This window comes from Prunus avium, chromosome 7 (assembly GCF_965620075.1).
Source record: "Prunus avium chromosome 7, drPruAviu1.hap1.1, whole genome shotgun sequence".
Classification (NCBI taxonomy): Eukaryota; Viridiplantae; Streptophyta; class Magnoliopsida; order Rosales; family Rosaceae; genus Prunus; species Prunus avium.
In genome coordinates, this window is record NC_142290.1 from 7568648 (window position 1) to 7590253 (window position 21606).

At 39.9% G+C, this 21606-nt stretch overlaps 1 protein-coding gene across 4 annotated transcripts; it reads right to left on the bottom strand.

The window, feature by feature from the left end:
* Positions 1–12877: 12877 nt before the first annotated feature.
* On the bottom strand, positions 12878–16049 carry LOC110768232 (uncharacterized). Of its 4 annotated transcripts, none has more exons than XM_088256075.1 (7): positions 15895–16049; positions 15612–15748; positions 14252–14709; positions 13993–14178; positions 13798–13902; positions 13186–13234; positions 12878–13065 (listed from the first exon to the last, which is right to left on the bottom strand). In XM_088256075.1, exons 3-6 carry the CDS (start codon positions 14662–14664, stop codon positions 13210–13212), a joined length of 729 nt encoding a protein of 242 aa, XP_088112201.1. In that variant the 5' UTR covers positions 14665–14709; positions 15612–15748; positions 15895–16049; the 3' UTR covers positions 12878–13065; positions 13186–13209. The 4 variants fall into 4 exon arrangements, with proteins under 4 accessions (XP_088112201.1, XP_088112200.1, XP_088112198.1 ...); XM_088256074.1 differs by having other exon boundaries at positions 14252–14685; positions 15895–16048; XM_088256072.1 differs by having other exon boundaries at positions 14252–14685; positions 15563–15748; positions 15895–16048.
* Positions 16050–21606: the final 5557 nt, after the last annotated feature.

Here is a 21606-nt window from a genome sequence, read left to right on the forward strand (position 1 = left end):
TTTATCCCCCTAAACCCTAAACCCTAAACCCTAAACCATTAAAGTATAAGTGATGTTGTGACTCATGAAAGCATTTTTCTTTTTGGTGGTAATTTTAAATTTCTATAACTCAAACTTAATTTTTTAAAGCTTAAGGGGGAATAAAATATCTCAATGACTTCATAGGAGTTAACGTTGCATTTTTTGGATTTATTTTAAATTTATTATGAATATTTCGAATTAAATAGAATAAAATATTATTAATAAAACCCACAAACCACGTCGGCGTTAATAAATTAACGACGTTTTAACTAATAATAAACGACTAAATTTTAACACAAACGTCGTTTACAGTTTAAACCATGGCCATTTTTACAAAGAAAACGACGTACAAACCATTTTCCACGACCTAAACTCTTAACCTCTCGCCGTCTAATGTCAAGAAAACAACGTCGTCTATATAACCAATAGCGTCGTTTTAATAATAATTTACGTCGCTTTTGAAAAAAATATGACGTTGTTATGTGTCTACAACGTCATTTTAAAGAAACCACGGTTTAGAAATGCGCTCTTCGTAAATCATCGACGGAAAACAATAAATCCGTCGTTAAATATGACATCTAAACCCTAAACCCTAAACCCTAAACCCTAAACCATAAAATATAAACCCTAAATTATATATATATATATATTTAAATAATTATAGAAAAGGATTTATGATTTTAGGGCCTAATATATATTAACCATAAACCCTAAACCCCAAAAATATACCTTTATCCCCCTAAACCCTAAACCCTAAACCATTAAAGTATAAGTGATGTTGTGACTCATGAAAACATTTTTCTTTTTTGTGGTAATTTTAAATTTGTATAACTCAAACTTAATTTTTTAAAGCTTAAGGGGGAAGAAAATATCGCAATGACTTCATAGGAGTTGACGTTGCATTTTTTGGATTTATTTTAAATTTATTATGAATATTTCGAATTAAATAGAATAAAATATTATTAATAAAACCCACAAACCACGTCGGCGTTAATAAATTAACGACGTTTTAAATTATTATAAACGACTTAATTTTAAAACAAAATGTCGTTTAAATTCTAAACCATGACCATTTTTACACATAAAACGACGTACAAACCATTTTCCACGACCACAACTCTTAACTTCTCGCCGTCTAATATCAAGAAAACAACGTCGTCTATAGAACCAAGAGCGTCGTTTGAACAACCTTTTACGTCGCTTTTTTAAAAACTGTGATGTTGTTATGTGTCTACAATGTCTTTTTGAAGAAACTACGGTTTTTCACAACATGAAAACCTCAACAAATTTACAGGGACGTTGACGTCAACAAAAACTTGCTAATTCTAACCAATTTTGTACAAAATCTTGTCTAATTCTAACAAAATTTGTACATTTTATAAAAATGTTTAAGTATGCTAAAATTCCTCTACTCCATATGAACACACACAAACTCTGCCCATTCTTTCCTAAATTCTTCAATGGCAGCTTGGGGGTATGGCGCTTGATCCTTTCCTTTGGCAAACTGCAGTCCATAAACAAAGATTAATCTCACAGACGACGCTATTATTCATTTACCGACGTAGTATATATATTCAACGACGGTATTTTTAATTTACCGTCGTTGATAATATAAAAACCCACATAAAAATAAATCTGAAAATTTTCTTCTTACCGTCTTCTCAAATTCCAGGGAAGTATCCTTTATGATGTCTCTCATAAAACGCATGACATAATACCCGCATTCTACACTGCTTGGTTGCTTTGGAGTGCCGGGCAGAGTTTTCCAAAGAGGTGTTTTACGGCCTACTCTGCCTATGTGTGTATTATACATTTTTAGAGCAGAGTTCACTATGTTTTTCCCGTCCTCATCCACAACACGATTTCCAGGCAGTGGATCCAGAAAATAGACGGTCTCCTTCTTTGCTCTCACAATGATCAAGACCCAATGACGGCTGCACAAAATAAATATAAAGGTTAAATAGTTTTATATGCAGAGCATCATACAAACAAAATCTTGTTTTTTGTTTGGAGACTAACCCTGGATTGTAAGGCATCAGGAAAATCTGTTCACCATCTGTTTTTTGAAGTCGACTGGCTACGATATGTGATCTTTCAGTTAATGAACTAGCGTCGGCACTAACTCCAGTAGGGTCTATAAAGCCAACCATATTCACCATATTTGCAGCTTTCAAATGATCAAACAGGCACCTAAATATATGAATTGAAACCATGAGTGTTTTTTTTTTTTAAACATAAAGGAGAGTGTCAAATGAATATTTGATAAGGACAAACCTCATATATACTGCAACGACAGTAGCCCCAATTTCTTCCATGCCAGCAAATTGGGTAATATCTTCATGCAAGACGAAGGTGTTACGATCTATGCCAAACACCTCCTTCTCAATAGTAAAGGTCATAGCCTTCTCCTGAGGCTTTAGTGTCGATTCAACATAACTACAAAGGGATTGTAAAGAAGATGGCAACTCCAGCTTTGAATAATCTGGTACTTCAGTACTCTGTTTGAACAAATAAAGCAACATAAAGTGACGTGGTAAATAAATAACAACGACGGTTTAAATAACAAAACGTCGTCTTAAATTGAGTTACACGACGGTAAAAAAATACCGTCGTAATGAATACTTTATTACGTCGTTTAAATAAAACCGACGTCTAATTCAAATGCAAAATTCATAATTAATGAATTTACCTTTCCAATTTTCTTTTCTCCAACACTGGATTGCTGTTTTAATAAATAAAGAGATATATATATATAAGAAAGATTGTACAACAATTTAAACATTCAACTAAATAAAAAATGGCGTGGAAATTTAAAACAAACGACGGTTGAAAGAAAATATAGACGTCTGAAAATTGAAAAACAAATGAAAAAGGCAAAGTTAAGAGAATTTACCTTTTCATCTTTCTTTTCTTCAATCTTTTCACCATCCCCAGATTTCTGTTATAAGAAATAAAGAAATATATATAAGACATAGTACAAAAAGGGCAACAAAAAAAAAGTAAAAAAATTAAATTAAACCGTCGTGGTAATAATAACAAACGACGGTATTTAAGAATTATAGACGTGTATATTTAATCAAACGACGATAAATAATAAACGTCGTGGTATTTCATATACTACCACGGTATCTAAGCTTGTACAACAATTTAAACATTCAATTAAATAATTGCAGACGTGTAACATTCATTAAACGTCGTGGTAATTCCTTTATTGAAAAAAAAATGAAAAAAGCAAAGTTATGAGAATTTACCTGTTCAACTATCTCAAGTATCTTTCCTTCTACTCTCTTTTCTACTTCCCGTGATGTATGTTTTAAGAAATAAAGAAATATATAAATGACATTGTAGAAAAATTAAAACAAATAAATAAACTGTCGTGGTAAACATTAACAGAAGACGGTATGAAATAATTACAGACGTCTGAATAACATCAAACGACGGTTTAATAAAAAGAGTCGTGGTATAACTTTAACACGGCGGTAAATATAAACGGAGAAACAGAGAATTCAAAGTTCAAAGACGTTACCATTTCCTCCTGCTTTTCCCCATTCTTGGCAGTATCCTCCTCAAATTGTAGGGCTCTAACATCAAGTGCCCCAGAGCAGCTTGCTTTGTCCGACATTGGATTTTTGGGACTTTGCCCTTGGATTTGGGACAATGTATTCAGTTTCAGCACGCTTGGATCAAAATTGGGGATGATTTTTGAAAGCTGACTCAGCAAATTTTCCCTCTCAGCTTCTACCAATTGCTTGGTCCTAGCCTCCATCTTTAAACTCTCTTCCCTTGATCTAGCCTCCATTTTCAAAGTCTCTTCTTGAAGGACAAGTCTTACACTTTCCTTCAATTGATCAGCAAACCTTACCTTCTGTTGTCTAGGTAAATTGAAGTATTTCTTAGGGGAAACCCTAGCCCCTACCCCTCTAACTCTTCCTGGATGCTCGGGACCCAAAGCCAATGTCAAACATCATTGGTTCCTGACAGAGAAAGAGTGCCTTCAGAGACTTGCTTTTGCAAATCATCCTAACAAAAAGACATAATAAAAAGTCAGAATAAGGAAACAAACGACGGTTATTTATAAAAAATAGATGTAATATAATATTTCACACGACTCAATAACATAACAATCGACGTAATATAATATTTCAGATGACGCTAACTAAATACCGACGTTATTAATTTATTAACATGACGTCAATAATAATCCACCGACGTCTTATGATATAATTACAAAAAACAGAGCATGGATTCCAGATTCAGACCTTTAACAACGCGTTTTAAAATATTTCGACGTAGTAAAACTTTTCACACAACGCAAAAATATGACAGCAGACGTAATAAAATTTTTAAAACAGAGTGAGTAGGCTTACAATTAATTTTCCTTTCTCTGCAGTCTTTGGATCCGGGATGTTACCATGTTTGTCTTCTCTTACTTTTTTCCATAAGGTAGATCGATCAATATCTACCCCAGGCATGATTTCCTTCAAGTCCTCCTTAAAACCAACATATCCTTTTCGAGACAATCGATGATTGTACTCGAGTTTCTCCCTCCTCTATGATTGTTCTTCATGCACAGCCTCAAATTCTTTAGATAACCTTGAAGCTACAAAGGCATCCCATTGAGCTTTCTCTATGAATTTGTATGTTTCAGGGGGCTGCCTTAATCTATCATGCTCCTTGATGAATGGAAGGATATGAAACCTCGTTAGTGTAGACTTGAAATCCTTCCATTTCTTGGCGGCAGAAGATAGCACCATTTGCTTGCCCCCTTTACCAACCACAAAAGCCATGTCAACGGCTTCCCAAATCTGCTCTTTTATATCCTTGGATATTTGAACCCATTTCTTGTCCACAAGTGGGACTCTGGAGCGTGCCAACACACCAATGTAGGACTGCATCTCATTATGTGCACGACCATATGGTTTCCCTTCTTCATTGTACTCAACAACAGGCTTGATTTTCTGAATTTTTCTCTGCACAACACGGAGCATTGTGCTCATACCCCGACCTGACTTTGCCTCCTCAGAAATAGTTGTCGTGCTTGCTGGTTCTGTCTCAGAAGATGAAACAAACTTCATCTTCTTCGAGGACTTGGTTTGAGGATTTACAACTCTAAGCTCCTTCTTCGAGGATTCATTTTTTTTCAAGCCAGACTCCTTACTTTGGGATTGAGAAACCATGGTTACCGACAAATTAAACCTGCAAGTGAAAATATATCAGTGAAATTAAGAAAAATCACGACAATTATTTATAAACTATGACGTATTATAATATTTCAAACGACGTAAGAACAAAACAACCGACGTAATAATAAATTTACACGACGGTAATTAATCACCGACGTGATAAAATATTACAACGACGTCAATAATAAACAACCGACGTCTTATGATATAATCAAAAACAGAGTATTAAATATTACAACGACGTTAATAATAAAAATTCGCCGTGGTATTGAAAATAAAACGACGTAAATATTAATATACCGTCGTCTATACCACAAAAACAAATTAGGGACAACGTAAAATATTTTCAGCAGAAAAATAATTAAAAAGATTTTCGAAACAAAAACCATTGTTCTGAGAAATCAAACATGCGATGAATATATCCTTAAAAATCAAAAACAAAAAAAGGATATCATTTTAAAAAACAACGACGAACACTTTCACACGACGCTAGGGTGACTGACGAACCGTCGTGGTCTATAAATCTAACCACGTAAATAACAAGCCACCGTCTTCTTATTTAGGTGAAGTAAAAGAACCAGAGTAGTGTTCAAACTTGGAAACTTTTCGTCTTTGTCTGCAAATTTTATCAAACTTGGAAAGAAAAAATGTAAAAAGATTTTAAAAAACGAAAATGATATGCGCATGCAAAACAGGAACAAAAATCCTTCCAGAAATGCTTACCCTTTGCTTGCGATGAAAGCTTTCTTCTGGAGTTTGGTGTTTCAGTTCAGAGATGAAGACGAAGAGGAGATAAGCTTGAAAGTTTGAAACAGTTCTTGGAGAATGAAAAATGAGAAAAGCTTGAAAGTTTTTCTCGGGTTTGGAAACAGTGCAAGTATGGGTCAGGAAGGCGAAAAGTTTAAAATAATAAAAAAACCGTTTCATAAAAATGACGCTATTAATAGTATGCGCCCTAGTACGATACATTATACGGTGCTATTGTTAACACTGCCCTATAATATTACTTTAAACGACGGTATGTTTTAATGAAACGACGTTTTTAAATCAAATTACACGACGCATGTTTCTTCAAAAAAGATGAATCGTCATTTTCCAATTTACCCAACGACCTTATATTCAATAATAACGACGTGAACAATTAATACCACGTCGTTTTAATTACTCATACCGACGTGTAAGTTTTTTAATTACACAATAAATTAATTTTCCAAAAAATTACAACGTCGTTTTTATATAGCGTCGTTGTTAAATAATTTATACGACCTTATTTTAAATTTAAACGACGTGTATGTTATATATAAACGTCGATAATTTAAAAAACCGACGTGGTATATAAGATTTGTTTATAAATAATGGGTTTTCTGTCTTTCTGTCGTCTTCATTTTTCAATTAGGGTTTCAACTTTTTCTCAATTCTCTGGAGGCACATCACCTCTCTGTCTCATCTCGCTTTCATTTTTCAGTTTGGATGTTGATGTGTGTGTGCGTTTGTGTATCTGAAAGACACAAACATGCACACATCATCTAAAAAATTGTCTTTCTGCACAGAAGGAGAACAAAGTCTGCATCAGCCCTCTTTCTCAGCTCCTCCATGATAGGGTTCTCTGGGTTGATCTCCATGGTCTTCTTGCTTGACATGTACCCAGCCGCTCTATTATCCCTCAAGGCCTGAGCCTTCATGATTCTTTCCATGTTGGCAGTCCAGCACGGTCAGACGGTCAGACACCACAACCTTCTCCACTCTGTCACCCAAAACATCCTTGACAACTTTGCAGAGTCCCTCAAACTTCTCCTTCAACTCTTCCTTCTTCTTTGCCTCGTCTTCACTCTCATCAAGCTTGAGACCTTCCTTGGCGGCTGAGACAAGCTTATTGCCCTCAAACTCCTTGTGAGAGTAATTGGCACATCATCCACTTCTAAAACATTGCCTTTGTTCATTCTGGTTCGATTATGATGAGGAACAGAGTTCATTCTGGTAATGATAGACGAATAATGGCATAAAATTTGTACGTCGTTAATTTAACAAACCGTCGTGGTTAGTACAATTATGCGACAGTAGAGTTATGGATACCGTCGTAGTATAGTATAATTAAAAAGTCGATAAATTTATATTTACAGTCGTGGTAACTTAATTTAAATCGGCGATTTTTTTTGTAATTAACCGTCGTAGATTCCTTTGAATTTATGCGTCGCTGACTAAGAAAATTGGGTCGTGTTTATTAATTAATTAACACGGCGTCTTATTTTTATATCGTCGTCTTTACTTTCTACAGCGGTGATTTCATAGATGCAGTCGTTGTTTTTAGGTTCAGATTTTAACTCTGAAAATACCTTTGTAATAAAACGACGCTTTTTTAATTTGGTGCGTCGTGGTTTCAAAATATCTATACGTGTGCCGTTTTTTAGGTATTTAAAGTATGTTTCTACGACGGGTTTCTATTACCGTCGTCATTTAAAAAACAACGACGGTTTTTTGATCTACCGTCGTTGTTTACTGGTCGTCTTTTGCCCTTTTTGTAGTAGTGAAACTGAAAGGGTAGGTCGTGCATGATAATTGCCATCACTAATAATTCACGAAACTTGATAGGATCGAACTTGGAAGACCTTGTTAAGATAGCCCCTTCAGATTTAGATAATAATAACTGGCCTAAATCACGGGTATCAATAAGACACTTCAAATTTCCAGTACCACATCTACTATCACACAAATATTTTTGACCACATTTCATACACTTTGCTCTTTGCTCATTATTTTCATCTATAGGAAGAATTTCAAATTGAGTCCATACCGCTGATGTGATTTTTCTACGCCGCTTACCAGTCTGAGTTACAATAGCATTGTTGTTGTTTGATGAATCAACCACATTGTTTCTAACTTCTACAACTCCACCTTCAGCACTTTCGGATACACCTTCAAAAGGATCCATTCCACCTATATGAAACATAATAATTTTATATTAAAAAAATAAATCAAGCAGAATCTATGCAAAACAACATAAGTGCATAACTGCATGTCAAACAAGTTAAAATTATTCAAGGAAACAGGCTGCATATGAAAATGCATCTTGTGACATTAATGGAAGCCCAACAACAATGTGTGAAGACAACATGTATACAATTAGATAGACAAAATATCATTGGGTATCTATCATTTGGGCATTTTCACAAACACAAAGGTTGCCATTTACTTGTTATATGTAAATGGTTGCCATTTTTAGAAATTACTGAAGCATGAAAGAAAAACACATCCAAGCAGTCAAAAGCTGCTGTGAAGCAATATAGACATTTGGCAAAACGAAATATGAAGAAAACCCAGCAACCACTTACATGTGGAGGATGATTGCGGCGTTTTGGGGGCTCCTGATACTGGGTCGTGGTGGATGATGCTTGAAGACAGAAGGGTGACTCTGGCTATGGCAATTTTAGAGCCTTTCTCATCATTTGGGTATTCGAGAGGTAGACGAGAGAGAGTCGAGAGGTAGACGGAGATAAGACCAAAGCATAGGGAGTAAAGATGAGGCTTGGATTGGACTTGGAGAGGAGACAATTGGTTTGGTGAGCAGATGAGGCTGGGCAGCTGTGTGTGAGTAAGTATCAGAGTGTAAAGTACGAGTGAGAGGCTAGGGTTATGAACTTATGAGGGAATGTTTATATTATATATATATATATATATATATATATATATCAGTTATTCTCTTATCCGGATATCCGCAAGTTATTATCGTGCGGATCCTATTGTAAACAGATAGGAAAACAGAGAGGAGTAGTACAAAATACACGACGTCCGCACGATAATAACGTCCGGATGTCCGCATAACAGAATTTCTGTATATATATGCGTATTATTTTTTTAGAGGGTATTAAATTATTAATAAGTATTCTGCTAGGGTTTTAGAGTTTACAAATAAAATGGGTTAATGGGTCGGATGCGGGTTGACACGACCCGTTTAATAAACGGGTTAGACATGTATTATAGCAGGTTAGCTGGTTGACTCGAAACTCAACCGTTTAATAAAGGGGTCATAACGGGTTGACCCGAAATTGACCTGTTTTTTTATCGTGCGGGTTTCGAGTCGTGTATCGGGTCGTGTCTGAAATTGCCACCCCTAGATCCTGGCCAACCCTGTGCAGATACTATGAGCAGGGTGGCGAAGAATATTCTATTAACAATATAAACATATCAGTACTGCAATGTTCTCCACATAGGTGTACTCCAAACATAATCCGTCAATTCCATAGATAATCTGTCAACTCCAAGTACTACACATTTGGAACGGTCCACTCCACATGTGTGGTACATCCTAGCAGAATTGAGGGACACAAAGTCAGCCTGAGATGCAAATCCTAACAGAACTCAAGAATAAGTGGTCAACATGAGACGTAAATCCTAGCACCACACGGTTCTAGCATCTCCGAAACTTGTGGGGCAATGTCATATGCACGTAGATAAATTTGAAGGCAATTGGGGTGTCCGAAGGCAATCCAAAGGCAACCATATGTTCGAAGACATTCTGAAGGAAACTGTATGTCTGAAGACATTCCAAAGGCAACCGGGATGTCTGAGGACATCGATATCTCTAAAGGCAACTGGGATGTTCGAAGACATCAATAGCTCCGAAGGCAAACCCTCCACATAGTGCATATGTCCTACAACACCCACAAGTGTATACAAATTGGGCAAGTGGTTGGGGATCCTGCCCAACCCTGTGCAGATAATATGAGTAAGGTGGCGAAGAATATCCTGTTAACTTTATAAACATATCAGTACTGCACTTTTCTCCACATAGGTGTACTCCAAACATAATCCGTCAATTCCTTGGATAATCCGTCAACTCCAAGTACTACACATGTGGAACAATCCACTCCACATGTGGCACATCCTAGCAGAATCGGGGGACACGAAGTCAGCCCAAGATGCAAATCCTAGCAGAACTCAAGGATAAGTGGTCAACCTGAGACACAAATCCTAGCACCACACAGTTCGAGCGTCTCCGAGACTCTGGGGCAATGTCATATGTGCGTAGACAAATTCAAAGGCAACTGGGATGTCCAAAGACAATCTGAAGACAACTATATGTCTGAAGACATTCCGAAGGCAACTGTATGTACGAAGACATTCCAAAGGCAACTATATGTCCGAAGGCAACCGGGATGTCTGAAGACATCGATATCTCCGAAGGCAACAATATTTCCGAACGCAACGTGGATGTGCGAAGACATCAATACCTTTGAAGGCAACAGTATTTTTGAAGGCAACAGAATCCAATTTTAAATCATTTAACACATAAAATTAAACATAGATATATCATGGTTAGAAAGTAAAAGCGATAGAACAATAATTCATAAACAATTAATAAAACTCTCATAGCAAAATACCAATTTAAAATCAAACAACCAAAGCACATATGCCTCCTAACCAAAAGGTCTCGATTAGGCCGGCGAGGCTCACCATCTAGATCAATTAGGCTCGCGGGGCCCACGACCTCCGATTTCAGATTCGAAAGTTCCTATAGGCCCAACAAAGTCTACTAAACAATTCCCGAAGGTTTGATCTTGATTGAGCAGTTGAATCTAAACCAGTCACACAATCGGATGACGAATGGTTCGCCCAACCCTAGAATCATTGACTCGGCGTATCCAAAACGCCAATTCTTGATCTGTAAGTTCCTACACTATGCTAGAGGTACAGGGAACAACATAACTTGAAACTGAATCGATCTAACGGTCCAAACCTATTGAACGTGGATATCACATAATATCCGTTCGATAGTCAAACGGTGACCAAATTCAAATCCGAGCATACCGTCATGCTTAGGACAACGCGAAGAACATTTCAAGATGAAATGGGCAACTATAGATTGATGGGCTTTATCAATAGCATTGATTTTCACTTAATTTACCGTGAAAAGGTTCATGTCCCCACTGAGATGTGGTTTCGCTCACCCTTGTAAAATTGAAAAGACAGATGTTAGGTGAGCTGAGGTTGAATTAGATGAGAGTGATAGAGGTTTACTTATTTTTTGTACACTTGAACGACTTTGGATCTTTTTTTTATAAGAGAAGTTAATTTTAAACCTTATTTCGTCTTCTTTTTTTTTTTCTTTTTTTTTTTCTCACTCACCAAGCATGGGATTTTCACTGTACCCCGAGTCCAGGATGTGACAGATAATCATTTAATCACTCTATCAAATAAAATCCAATATCCTCAAAATTAATACCAAGAAAATCTCAATTAATTTTGACGAAGAGAAAAATGTGACTTCCAAAGAAAACAGAAACCAAGGACAAAATAAATTACTTAAATGTGAAGACAAGGACAAGGACACATTTAGAGCATATCTTCAAAAAAGCTTTCTTAAACAAATACCAGATTCCTTAAAAATAGGTTTTCACATAGAGACTTGATTGATAATGACTCTAAACGAATATCCTAAAATGAATGCCTGATTAAGTCATGATTTACTTGAATCAGATGCCTCCTATCAAATCACAAGTGGAAAAAATCTTGAATTGATTGAGTTGCACCAATGATGGCTCCAACGGATATTCACCCAGACTCTTTCACAACCTATGCTAGAGTCTAAGAAATGCCAATACAATTTTCATACTAACATATGCTCTCAATAGAAATCATGGTTATGCTCTTTGACAAAATTACAGACAAACCATTTTCCATCATACTATTTTGACTTCCAATATATTTTGACATCCTCGTTAGGCAATCTATTTTCCAGCAAGGTTGTGGGTTAAAAGCATCATATTCTTGTAAAAGCAAATTTTGCACCAATCCATTGAAGGAAACATGCATATAAATTTAAATCATTGGATCTTAGGCTACAACATAGATGAATCAAACATTCAAAGAGATGGAGGCGAATTTTAGTTCTTAATGAGCCTAATGCTATCCAATTTCCCGAGTATCTTTCTAGGTCTAACCTCATATATGCCCAAATAGAAAATGGACACTACAAGAAAAACACCCTTTAGTGACGGCTAAAAAGTGTCAGGAAACGTAATACTTGACGGTGCAAAAACCATCAAGAATACCACTGTCAGGAAAGGGGTACCCCATTTATTGACGCTTTTTAAGTGTCAAGTAATCCTTACGCTTGACGGCTTTGAGCCGTCAAGTAACTATTATGTTTGATGCCTTTTAACCGTCAAGTAATCATTGTGCTTGACGCTTTGTAACCGTCAACTAATCGTTCCGCTTGACACCTTTTAACCGTCAACTAACAATTCATTGACGGCTCTAAGGATCAACATTGTAGTTATTTGACATCTAATAAGTGTCAATTAAAATCACTTGACATGTAAGAACCGTCACATGGAAGTTTACTTGACGGCTAAAATGCATCACGTACGTGACATTTGTTGTATGTGTCCTTTTTTTTTTTCCCAAACAAGGGGGAGCCAACAATTTTTTTATAATCCCGCTGGATTAGGTGGGGATAAAGAGCCCTTTTTTTAAAAAAAAATTTATAAAATCCAGCTGGGACTAGGTTTGGCCTATGCAATATATTATTTTACAACTATGAAAACTAATCTCATTATTAAGAGCTTATCACTTAATCAAAACTAAATCTGGGAAACCAAAAGAGCTAACTTTATCACAATAAAAAATAATTCAAAGCACAGAATACTTCTAAAAATAATTTGCATGTATTGAAACTAATCAACTGAAAATACATCATACTAGTGCATTTGTTCACTTAGTTTCAACAAACTATACAAGCCATGCATTGCCAAATATACACACTAAAATTCATAAATAAAAAGAGTTTTTCCAGTAGAAACCTCTTGTGTTCTAGTACAATATTCCCCATTTTACATCCAGAGAGTTCTTACTTCGATAGGACCTGAAATGCACATTAAAAGAAAGATAGTAGGATCAAATAATCAAGTAGTACAACTACTAGAGTCTAACTGCACAAATAACTTTATAAGTGACAAAAATAGAATATAAGCACACACAAGACCTTCAGAACAGATGACCAGCAGCCTTACAACAAAACTGCCAAACAAGACCTGCCAAACAAAACTGCATATGATACTTAATTTTGCAGTGGGCAAACAATTTCGCAGTTACATCTGATACAAAACTGCCAAAGATGAAAAGTAACATACATGTAATCAGTTAGAATTTTCGAACAATTTTCGAACAAGTATAAACTATGAACAAATTTACCATATTTCATGAAGATTCTAAGACCACAGCAGCCATACAAACAATCAATGGCTTTCAGTTTCTTTCCAAAAAACAGAGAGCTTACTGGAAATCACATTTGTGATCCTATATATCATCTTCTCAAAGAGCCAAAATTGGAATTCCCATCTCACATCATCTACCAAGTGAGAGTTAATATTAATTGAGTGAAATAGCCAATAAGATCTCACACAGCATATACCAAGTTAGCATACTCATTGTAATAAAATACAATAAATTGATTTAACAGAGCAAAGACTGAAATATATATATAAGATTCGAACCCCACTAGACAAATTATAGACCAGCATAATATCATTAGTTTAATTGATTGTATCATAATGAAAAGTATGTTAAAATTTTAATATAATAGGAAATGGCTTACTTGTCTACAACTACTCTGACATCCTCATAAATATCATTCCTTAATGGGTCCAAATAATAAACAGTCATGGAAGAGAAGTCAAGGACAATTAAGATCCAGTGGAACCTATGGCAAATGAATATGTACATATTAGTCGAGTTCAGTAAATTTTACATAATCAAATCTAAATTAATAAGCTTTGAAGAGTAGTCTTACGCAGGATTATAAGGCATGATTATGAGTTGATTTTTTTTTGCCTTCACCAAACGATCTGCTATATTTCGTGATCTCTCATCCCGTTTTCGTTGATTATTTAAATTTCCAGCCAATGATACAATAGCAGGATTGATAAAGCCAAACATCTGAAGTAGACCTTCATCCTTCATATGATCATATAATTGTCTAAACAAAGTGAAATACGTCAAAGTAGTGCAATACAATATACCTCAAAAAATGTCATGTAGCATTGGCTTACCTCATGTATAAAATGATACAACTCACTGTAAGTTCAAGCATTGAAGTAAGACATGTAAAAGAATCATGGTTGGCAGTACAAGGATCATAAGCAGCATTAACCATTTGTAAAGTTTCTTGGACCTCCTCGTATTTAGGTGACTGATCAAAATTTACTTCCCTAATTGTTGTTCCTCCAATATCAGCCACCTCCCCATGCCAACTCCATATCTTATAACTTTGATCAACACCTCTTATAAACATATGATCTCTTATCCCTTTAGGAGTCTCAAACATCAAATTTCCACAGACTTGGCATGGACATTTCATGAGTTTGGGGTTACTAGCATGACTTACAGCAAACGCAATAAATTGCTCAACACCATCTTCATATTCTTTTGACATTCGATCTTTTGACATCCAAGTTTTATCCATTTCAAACTAAAAAAACCTTCCCTGCAATATAGGCCACTTCATTCTCTTCACCAATGGTTACACGCATTACCAAGATAAGAATTAATCTTGCAATGCAATATATAAATAGAAATGTATAGAAATTTGTAAATCATACTTCCTTTTCATACAAAAAATAATAATAATAATACTTGGCTGCAATTACTGAACTAATATCAGAAAAGTATGATTAAAATTGGTAATCAATTTCTTCCAGATCTGTAGGTTTTTTTATAATAGAATCATCCTAATTAAATTAAAATAGTATATTACTATTGCCAATAAGCATATATATATTCCTTTCTAGAAGAAAAAAGCTACTGATCTCAATTTATAGTTATAACTTATATCAAAACAACCAGCCATACATTACTAGAAGACATAATATCACCAATTAACAAAAACTAAAACACAAAAGCATTAAAAAGTTCATGAAAAGACCTATAACCTATATTATATTAGCATAAGAACCTTTCCTAATCAATTTTATCATCCAACAAAGATGAATTTCCATGTTCTATTTTTTTTTTTTACAGTGCCACAAGATAGTGATATCTTGAATTTTTTATTATAAATAAAATGATATTGATATGTTGATTAAATATAAAGAGGTGTAGTAAATTCAGTGAGGGAAAATGTCGAGTAGGTGGTGGGCACTCCTTGCCGCCACTAACTAAAAAGAAGAGGAACTATCCTAATTTCCTAATAAGACAAAGAATACAATTCAAATCCATGGGAAAGATAAGAAGAAAGGAATCTAACTCCACTACTCAACTAAACTTGACTGGAGAGTGATAATTTATATTACTTAAAAATTATGCTAATTTTTTTTTAATTCGATTAGTTGTAGTTCAGATATGTAGAGATATTGAATGCCCACCTATAAAGCTTGAAAAAATTAGGAATATTGGCCAATAAAGAACACAAACCCAGTTCTTTGTCGGCAGCAAACTCTTCAATATTCTTGATTGTTTGTTAAAAATCTTCACTTTTCTCCCATTTCAACGTTCTCCCTGGTTCAACTCCCCGAAGCATCTTGAGATTGAGTGAGATTCATGTCAGGTACCTAAGGAATGGAGAGAAAGCACAAAACTTTCTGAGAGATGTACATAGAGAGAGAGAAAAATACTCTGTAGAGAATGAAAGATGAACAGAGTGGGCAAAAATACATTCATGTGAACTATAATAACTTTGGATAGATAAGAAATACACCTGAATTGTTGCCACCCCAACTAGCAGAGCATGAGCACACTAAGATTTGATACTCACATTCTCTTCGAACTTTTGTATCCAATTTAAGAAATGAAGAGTGGAAAACCCTAAGGACTCTGATATTTTTGGTTTTGGAATGAAGGGAAAAGGTGGTGACCAAGAGGAAGAGGAGTTGAATATAGGGCAAAACACTTAGATGAATTTGGAGTGAAATGCCCGCGAACTTACCGCGCTCTTTTCCTGAGGATATTTTTGTTTGTGCCTAATAAATCACGGTCGTACATTAACCGAAGGGGTTTTCCCCCTCGGCCTCAGCACCTATTCGTGATCCAAAATGCGGCATTTTTTTCCTTTCTCAAAACAAAGGAAAAGTTGCGAAGGCATAGTCATCTCGGCCTTACAACCACGGTATCATCAGGCCGAGGCCGAAGGACAAAGGGGACACGGCCGAAGATATTAAGAGTCAAATCGTCACGTGGCAGCCAGGTCCCACGCTTCATTTAATGAAGTAACGCCTCTGACTAGCAAACCCACTAGCCGCAAAAGGGCATTTAATGCACGAGGGAAGAAGGGAAGTGACTAAAGTCAGGATTTGGTGACAGAGATCAGAGTGGTTAGGCGCAAACATACTTACAAATATTCTTACAAATTGAGGTCAGATCACCAACCACAAAACAAGGGCATTAAATGCGTCCCCACGGCTAGAAGCGCAGAACCCACGATCAGGGCGGCGGCCGAGATTTACCAGGATTCATGGGGTCACACCACCATGTTTCACGATCCCAAATGTCGATTAGACTACCCACTTGCTCTGATCAGGATCCACTATGCAAATTTTCAGCCTCGATTACTCCTCCAAGAGCTCTTCCTATAAATACCAAGTTCAAGCTACATTCAAAGGGTTCAAACACCAAACCAAAAGCCTCCCACGGAGCAAATTATATTTTCCTGTAATGCACTTTCAATATCTTTACTTGCTTTCCTAGGAGTAGTGTTAGGTTGTAAGGAAAATCCATTCATCAATATATCATACGACCCTTGATTTTCAAGGCGCCGGAGCACCATCTCAGTTACTTTTTCATTCATCCCATATATCATACGACCGTCGCTCCCTGAGCAACGCGCCGGAGCAACGCCCAAAATCCACCATCAACACCACCATTAAACGGCCTTGTAGCTCAGGTCGTGAACCTAAAGGCCGAGATCAGTTCCTCTCTCGGCCACAATCGTTTGATTAGGAGTCGAACTCAAATAGGCGCACCACTTAACCACTTCACCCATATCACCATCTCGACGCACGGTAGATCGTGCTGGCACGCCCGCGCACAACTGCATCGCATCCAAAAGAAGGAAGTCACGTGCTAATGCATATCCCCTCGGCCCGGAGCTCCAGGCCGTGAGATTTGCGCAGCCAACACTTTTGGCACGCCCGGTGGGACTCTTGTCAAAAACTCATGGTGGAAACTAGGGCACATGCAAAGCTCAAAAACAAAATAGTCGAAATGACTTCTGAGACTCCTGAGTCCACCTCACCAATCACTATCACCGAGACCGAACATGCGGTCAGAATCTCGGCCAGTGTCCCAGTAACGACGGATCGCACGGCCGAGTCCATACAAGAACAAGCAGTGGTAGAGGATCTGATGTCTAAGCATGCCTACAGGATAGAGACGTCCTTTATGGCCGCAATGGACAGATTTTCCTCGGAACTGCGGACGCTTTTCCAGGAGAGGCTGCCGGCAACCACGCACGCAACACCTCCTAGAGCCGGACAGAGAAGCCAAGAGCGCGAAAGGATCGAGCCTTATGGCTAAAGCAGCAGCCTCGACATCTCTGGCCGAACCCAAGCGTCAGGTTCCAGTCAGCATTCGCTGCCGCTGAAGAATAGCTGGGGGCAGTCCCAGGCCACGTGGGCGCATCCCGGGCCAACCTACCCGGTAGAAACAGCGTGCGGCCCACTCCATGCCTTGGCCGTATCACTAGGGCAAAGCAGCCTCGCGCATTCCGCGATCCAGCAACTCGGCCCAATTCACACTGCGGCCGTCCAGACCCATCCTGGCCCAAGCAACGCGACCGCTGCTCTACCACATCAGTACGGTCAAAGCAATCCGACCGTTTCACCATCGTTGCAGATGTCGTTATTCCCGTTGGGCTCCCACCCTCGGTATGGTTCGGCAGTTCCAATGGTAACACACACGCACCTTGGCCAAACCCTTGGTGCTCATCTAGCGCCAACCAGCTCGGCCGTACCAGCTGAGCCCCCTGTTCAAGTGGCCCAGCAGATAAGGCCACAGAACGATGTGCAACAGGTCCCGCGGCCGTGTGCAGCCCAGCAAGAAACGCGCCCTCAGGGGCTCCGGTTCGAAGATATCCGGGGTATGACCAAGGACGGCTTAGCTCAAAGGCGGCCGGAGACACCATTATACACTGAGCCGTGTTCATCAGGGAAACCCAGGGCTTGGCGCGACTTGCTCCTTAAGGTTTTTTGGGCACGCCGCACATCGAAACACTCGGCCGTGGACACATCTCCTTATGTCTTGGCCTACGGCTATGACACCAATAAATTAATGGTGCTGAAGGTTCGATTTCTTCGAGTTATCAAGCGACTTAGCCAAAAGGTGAAGGACTGCGCGCAAACCATGCCCCAGGGTTTAGAAATTTAAAATAGTCAGGACTCGACGCTTACAATTCGGTGCAAGTTCAAGAAAAAATGGCACTGAGGGCCTACGACAAAAAAGTCAAAAAGAAAAAGAGGGTGAAGTAGGCGAGCGAGTTAAACGAATGGTGCGGTGAAATTAAAGCAAAGGAGCATATATTCAATCGTTCAGAAAAGGAGGCCCATGCTTTGTATTTAAATTAAAAGGTTCATATTTACAAACAACGGCCATTTTTGGCCGAGCAAAAATATACATATATATGTCTATATAAAATTACATCCCAAAATCTCTAAACGGCCGCCCACCTAGACCCCTTCGCTGAACATCCCCCAGATCAGGCAAGTGATCCTTCTCCAGGCGATGTCCCCACCATCTATATCCGCCTGCCACCTCGCCCGGATCAGCTTCCTCTCAGCCAATGCCTTCTTCTTCTCGGTTGCTGCTTTGAGGATTTGCTTGGCTGAAGACTTCAGCTCGGCTCTGACTGCAACCGCACCGTCTCGGCGCAGAAGGATGAGATCTTGACGGGCCTGGAGCTCGGCAATCTGAGCCTCAACCTGCGCAAGTTCCTAGTTCTCCCTTTGGACAACGAGGTCATTTTCCTTTAATCGAGCCATTGCAGGTTGGACTTATTCTTTTATCACCACCAGTTCTTGCTCGAGCGAGCATCCCTCGGCCATCCTCATAGTGGCTTCAGCATACCGGCCGATCATTTCCTCGCCTTCGGCCAAGCGAGCATGTAACTCATCCAGCTGAGCCGAGTTTAGAAGACCAAGCGCCATAGCTGCATCCAAGCAGGACCTGAACTCCATGAACGCCTCGGTGGTGGTCATTTGATGAACCCCAAAGAAAAGGAACTCTCGGAGCCGTTCAATGACGGCCCTGGAATCCTCGTCCAGGGGAGCCGAGGTCGAGCTACCTCCCTCCTCATGGAGGCTGGCGTATAATTCCTCGAGATCGTCGGAGGAGGTGGTCTCCTGAAAATGGAAGAGGAGGCTTAAATGAGAAACAACCAACTAGGGGATAAGGGATGACAAGACAAAGGAAAAGTCTGAGTACTCACTGCAACGGCAAGCGGCGCGGCAGGAACTTCTGCGACCGAAAGCTCGGTCATGACCGCCGAAGCAACCAGCAGCGGACTCGGCACATTGGCGACCGTGGCTCCAATTACCGCCAGCTCGGTCACAACCGTCGAGTCCTGGGACAACGGCACTGGGGGCATAGTCACAGCGACCATGGAGGACGGTAGCAACGACCGGGGAGGCTAGTAGCAAAAATTTCGGTCAAAAGCATGTAGCGCAATTTTAAAAAATAAAGCTAAGTACAAATAAAAGCAACGCTTACCGAGCGGAACACAATGCCGCTTGGACGACGAGGAGCGAGCAGGAACAGCTCGGCAGACGATGTAACGACCAAGGTAGGCTCGGCAGAGGGGACTTCCACCAGGGCGGCCCGCGTTGGCTCCGCGGCAATGACCTCGTCGTCTGGCATGTCCGCGGTGGCCTCTTCAGCAGCGGGCACCTCTGCGGCTGCTGTCTCGGCATCCACCATCTCTGCCACCTCGGCAGTGGCCACCTCCTCGACCACCACCTCAGCTGTGGCCGCCCCCTCGACCACCGTCTCGACGGCGGCGGCTTCTTCGGCATCCGGTGCTTCAGCAGTAGCTTCCTCCTCGACCACTACCTCGCCCTGAGGAAAGGACTAGATTACCAAAATGTATAATAAAAAAAAAAGGGGGGGGGGGGGGCGTGACCCAAGAAATAAAGGAGAGAAAGGAAACCAAGGAGAAGTACTTACAGTCACAGGGGGGGCTTTACTCACAATCACAGGAGGGACTTCCTCCTCGTCCTCTAAAAGAACAAGGAGGACCCTTTTTCTCAGCCGCTCTAACGCCGCCGTCTCGACTGCAACACTTTCGGTCGGCGCGGCCTCGGTACTTGAGGCCTCTCGACCCCTCTTGCGACCCGGGGCAACGTATACAGAGAGAGAAGCACAAGAGGTAAGAGGTAGAATAAACAAGGACAAAAGTGGCTCAGAATGGCCGACGAAAAAGCATAAAGAAAGAGGGCTTACCAACAGCAGCGATCGGTCGAGCCGGCGGGGAGGATGGCACGGTCCTATGCGCCAAAGTTTTTCTCGCCCCCACCACAGCCGGCGCTCTGGAGGTTGGGGCCGCGGTTGAAGTCACGATCGCTGCTCCGGCCAAAGAAGGGGCCGCCACCCCAGGTACAGCCGCGGCCAGCGTACTCGGTCGAGAAAGTACGGCCGAGGCCTTCTTCCCCTTGCTAGCCTTGGGAGGGAGGGGGTCCCAATCTGCATTCTTCAGGGCCCCCCTCACGGCCTCTTCAACAGGCCGAATAAATCTAGCCGAGATGCACTCCTCGTACCAGACCCTTCCATCCTCGTCATACGCATTACGACGCAACCAAGGCGTCAGAGTGAGGAAGGTCATCCCCTTTTGGAGTTGAAGGGAAATGCCAGCCACGCCGTGCTGCTGGGCGACATCGGCCCTCCAAGATGAGAGCCGGTTGGTTGACAACGGGGGAAGCGGGTCCGTCTGGATCAGGCCAAATTGCCGCGCCACAAAGTTTGGCAGATAAACCTCAGCCCTGGCCTTGGACAGACCGCAGTAAAGATCGCGCGTAACTAGGAAGGAGCCCCAGATCTCCTTTAGGTCATTCTCTGTCTCGCCGTCAGGAATGACGGAGAGGTCGTGCGCTAGGAACAGAGGGAATGGCCGAGTAAGGCAAACACGGAACTGCGTACCAGTTCTCTCGACCAAGCCATAAAAAAATTTGTAGCAGAAGGCCGAGGTGTTATTGATATTGGCCACCGCCCTCAGTAAGCTTGCAGCCAGAACTGGAAGGCCCAAAGTGGACCGCCATGCTTCGGCTTCATCCCGTCGGTGACAACGTCGTGAAGCGTGCGGTAGATGTGGCCAAGCAAGAATGGACTGAGCACTAGCCTGCCGCCCTGTGCAAGATAATCTGCCAAGTGGGCAAACTCTAGGGTAACCTTGTTCGCCTGGGTGCAAAACACAAACTTGCACAACCAG

Coding starts and splice junctions, on each gene's coding strand:
- LOC110768232 (XM_088256075.1), bottom strand. CDS start 14,664: ATGGATAAAACTTGGATGTCAAAAGATCGAATGTCAAAAGAATATGAA. Junction 14,179..14,251: donor TGTATCATTTTATACATGAG/GTAAGCCAATGC, acceptor CACTTTGTTTAG/ACAATTATATGATCATATGA. Junction 13,903..13,992: donor ATCATGCCTTATAATCCTGC/GTAAGACTACTC, acceptor CATTTGCCATAG/GTTCCACTGGATCTTAATTG.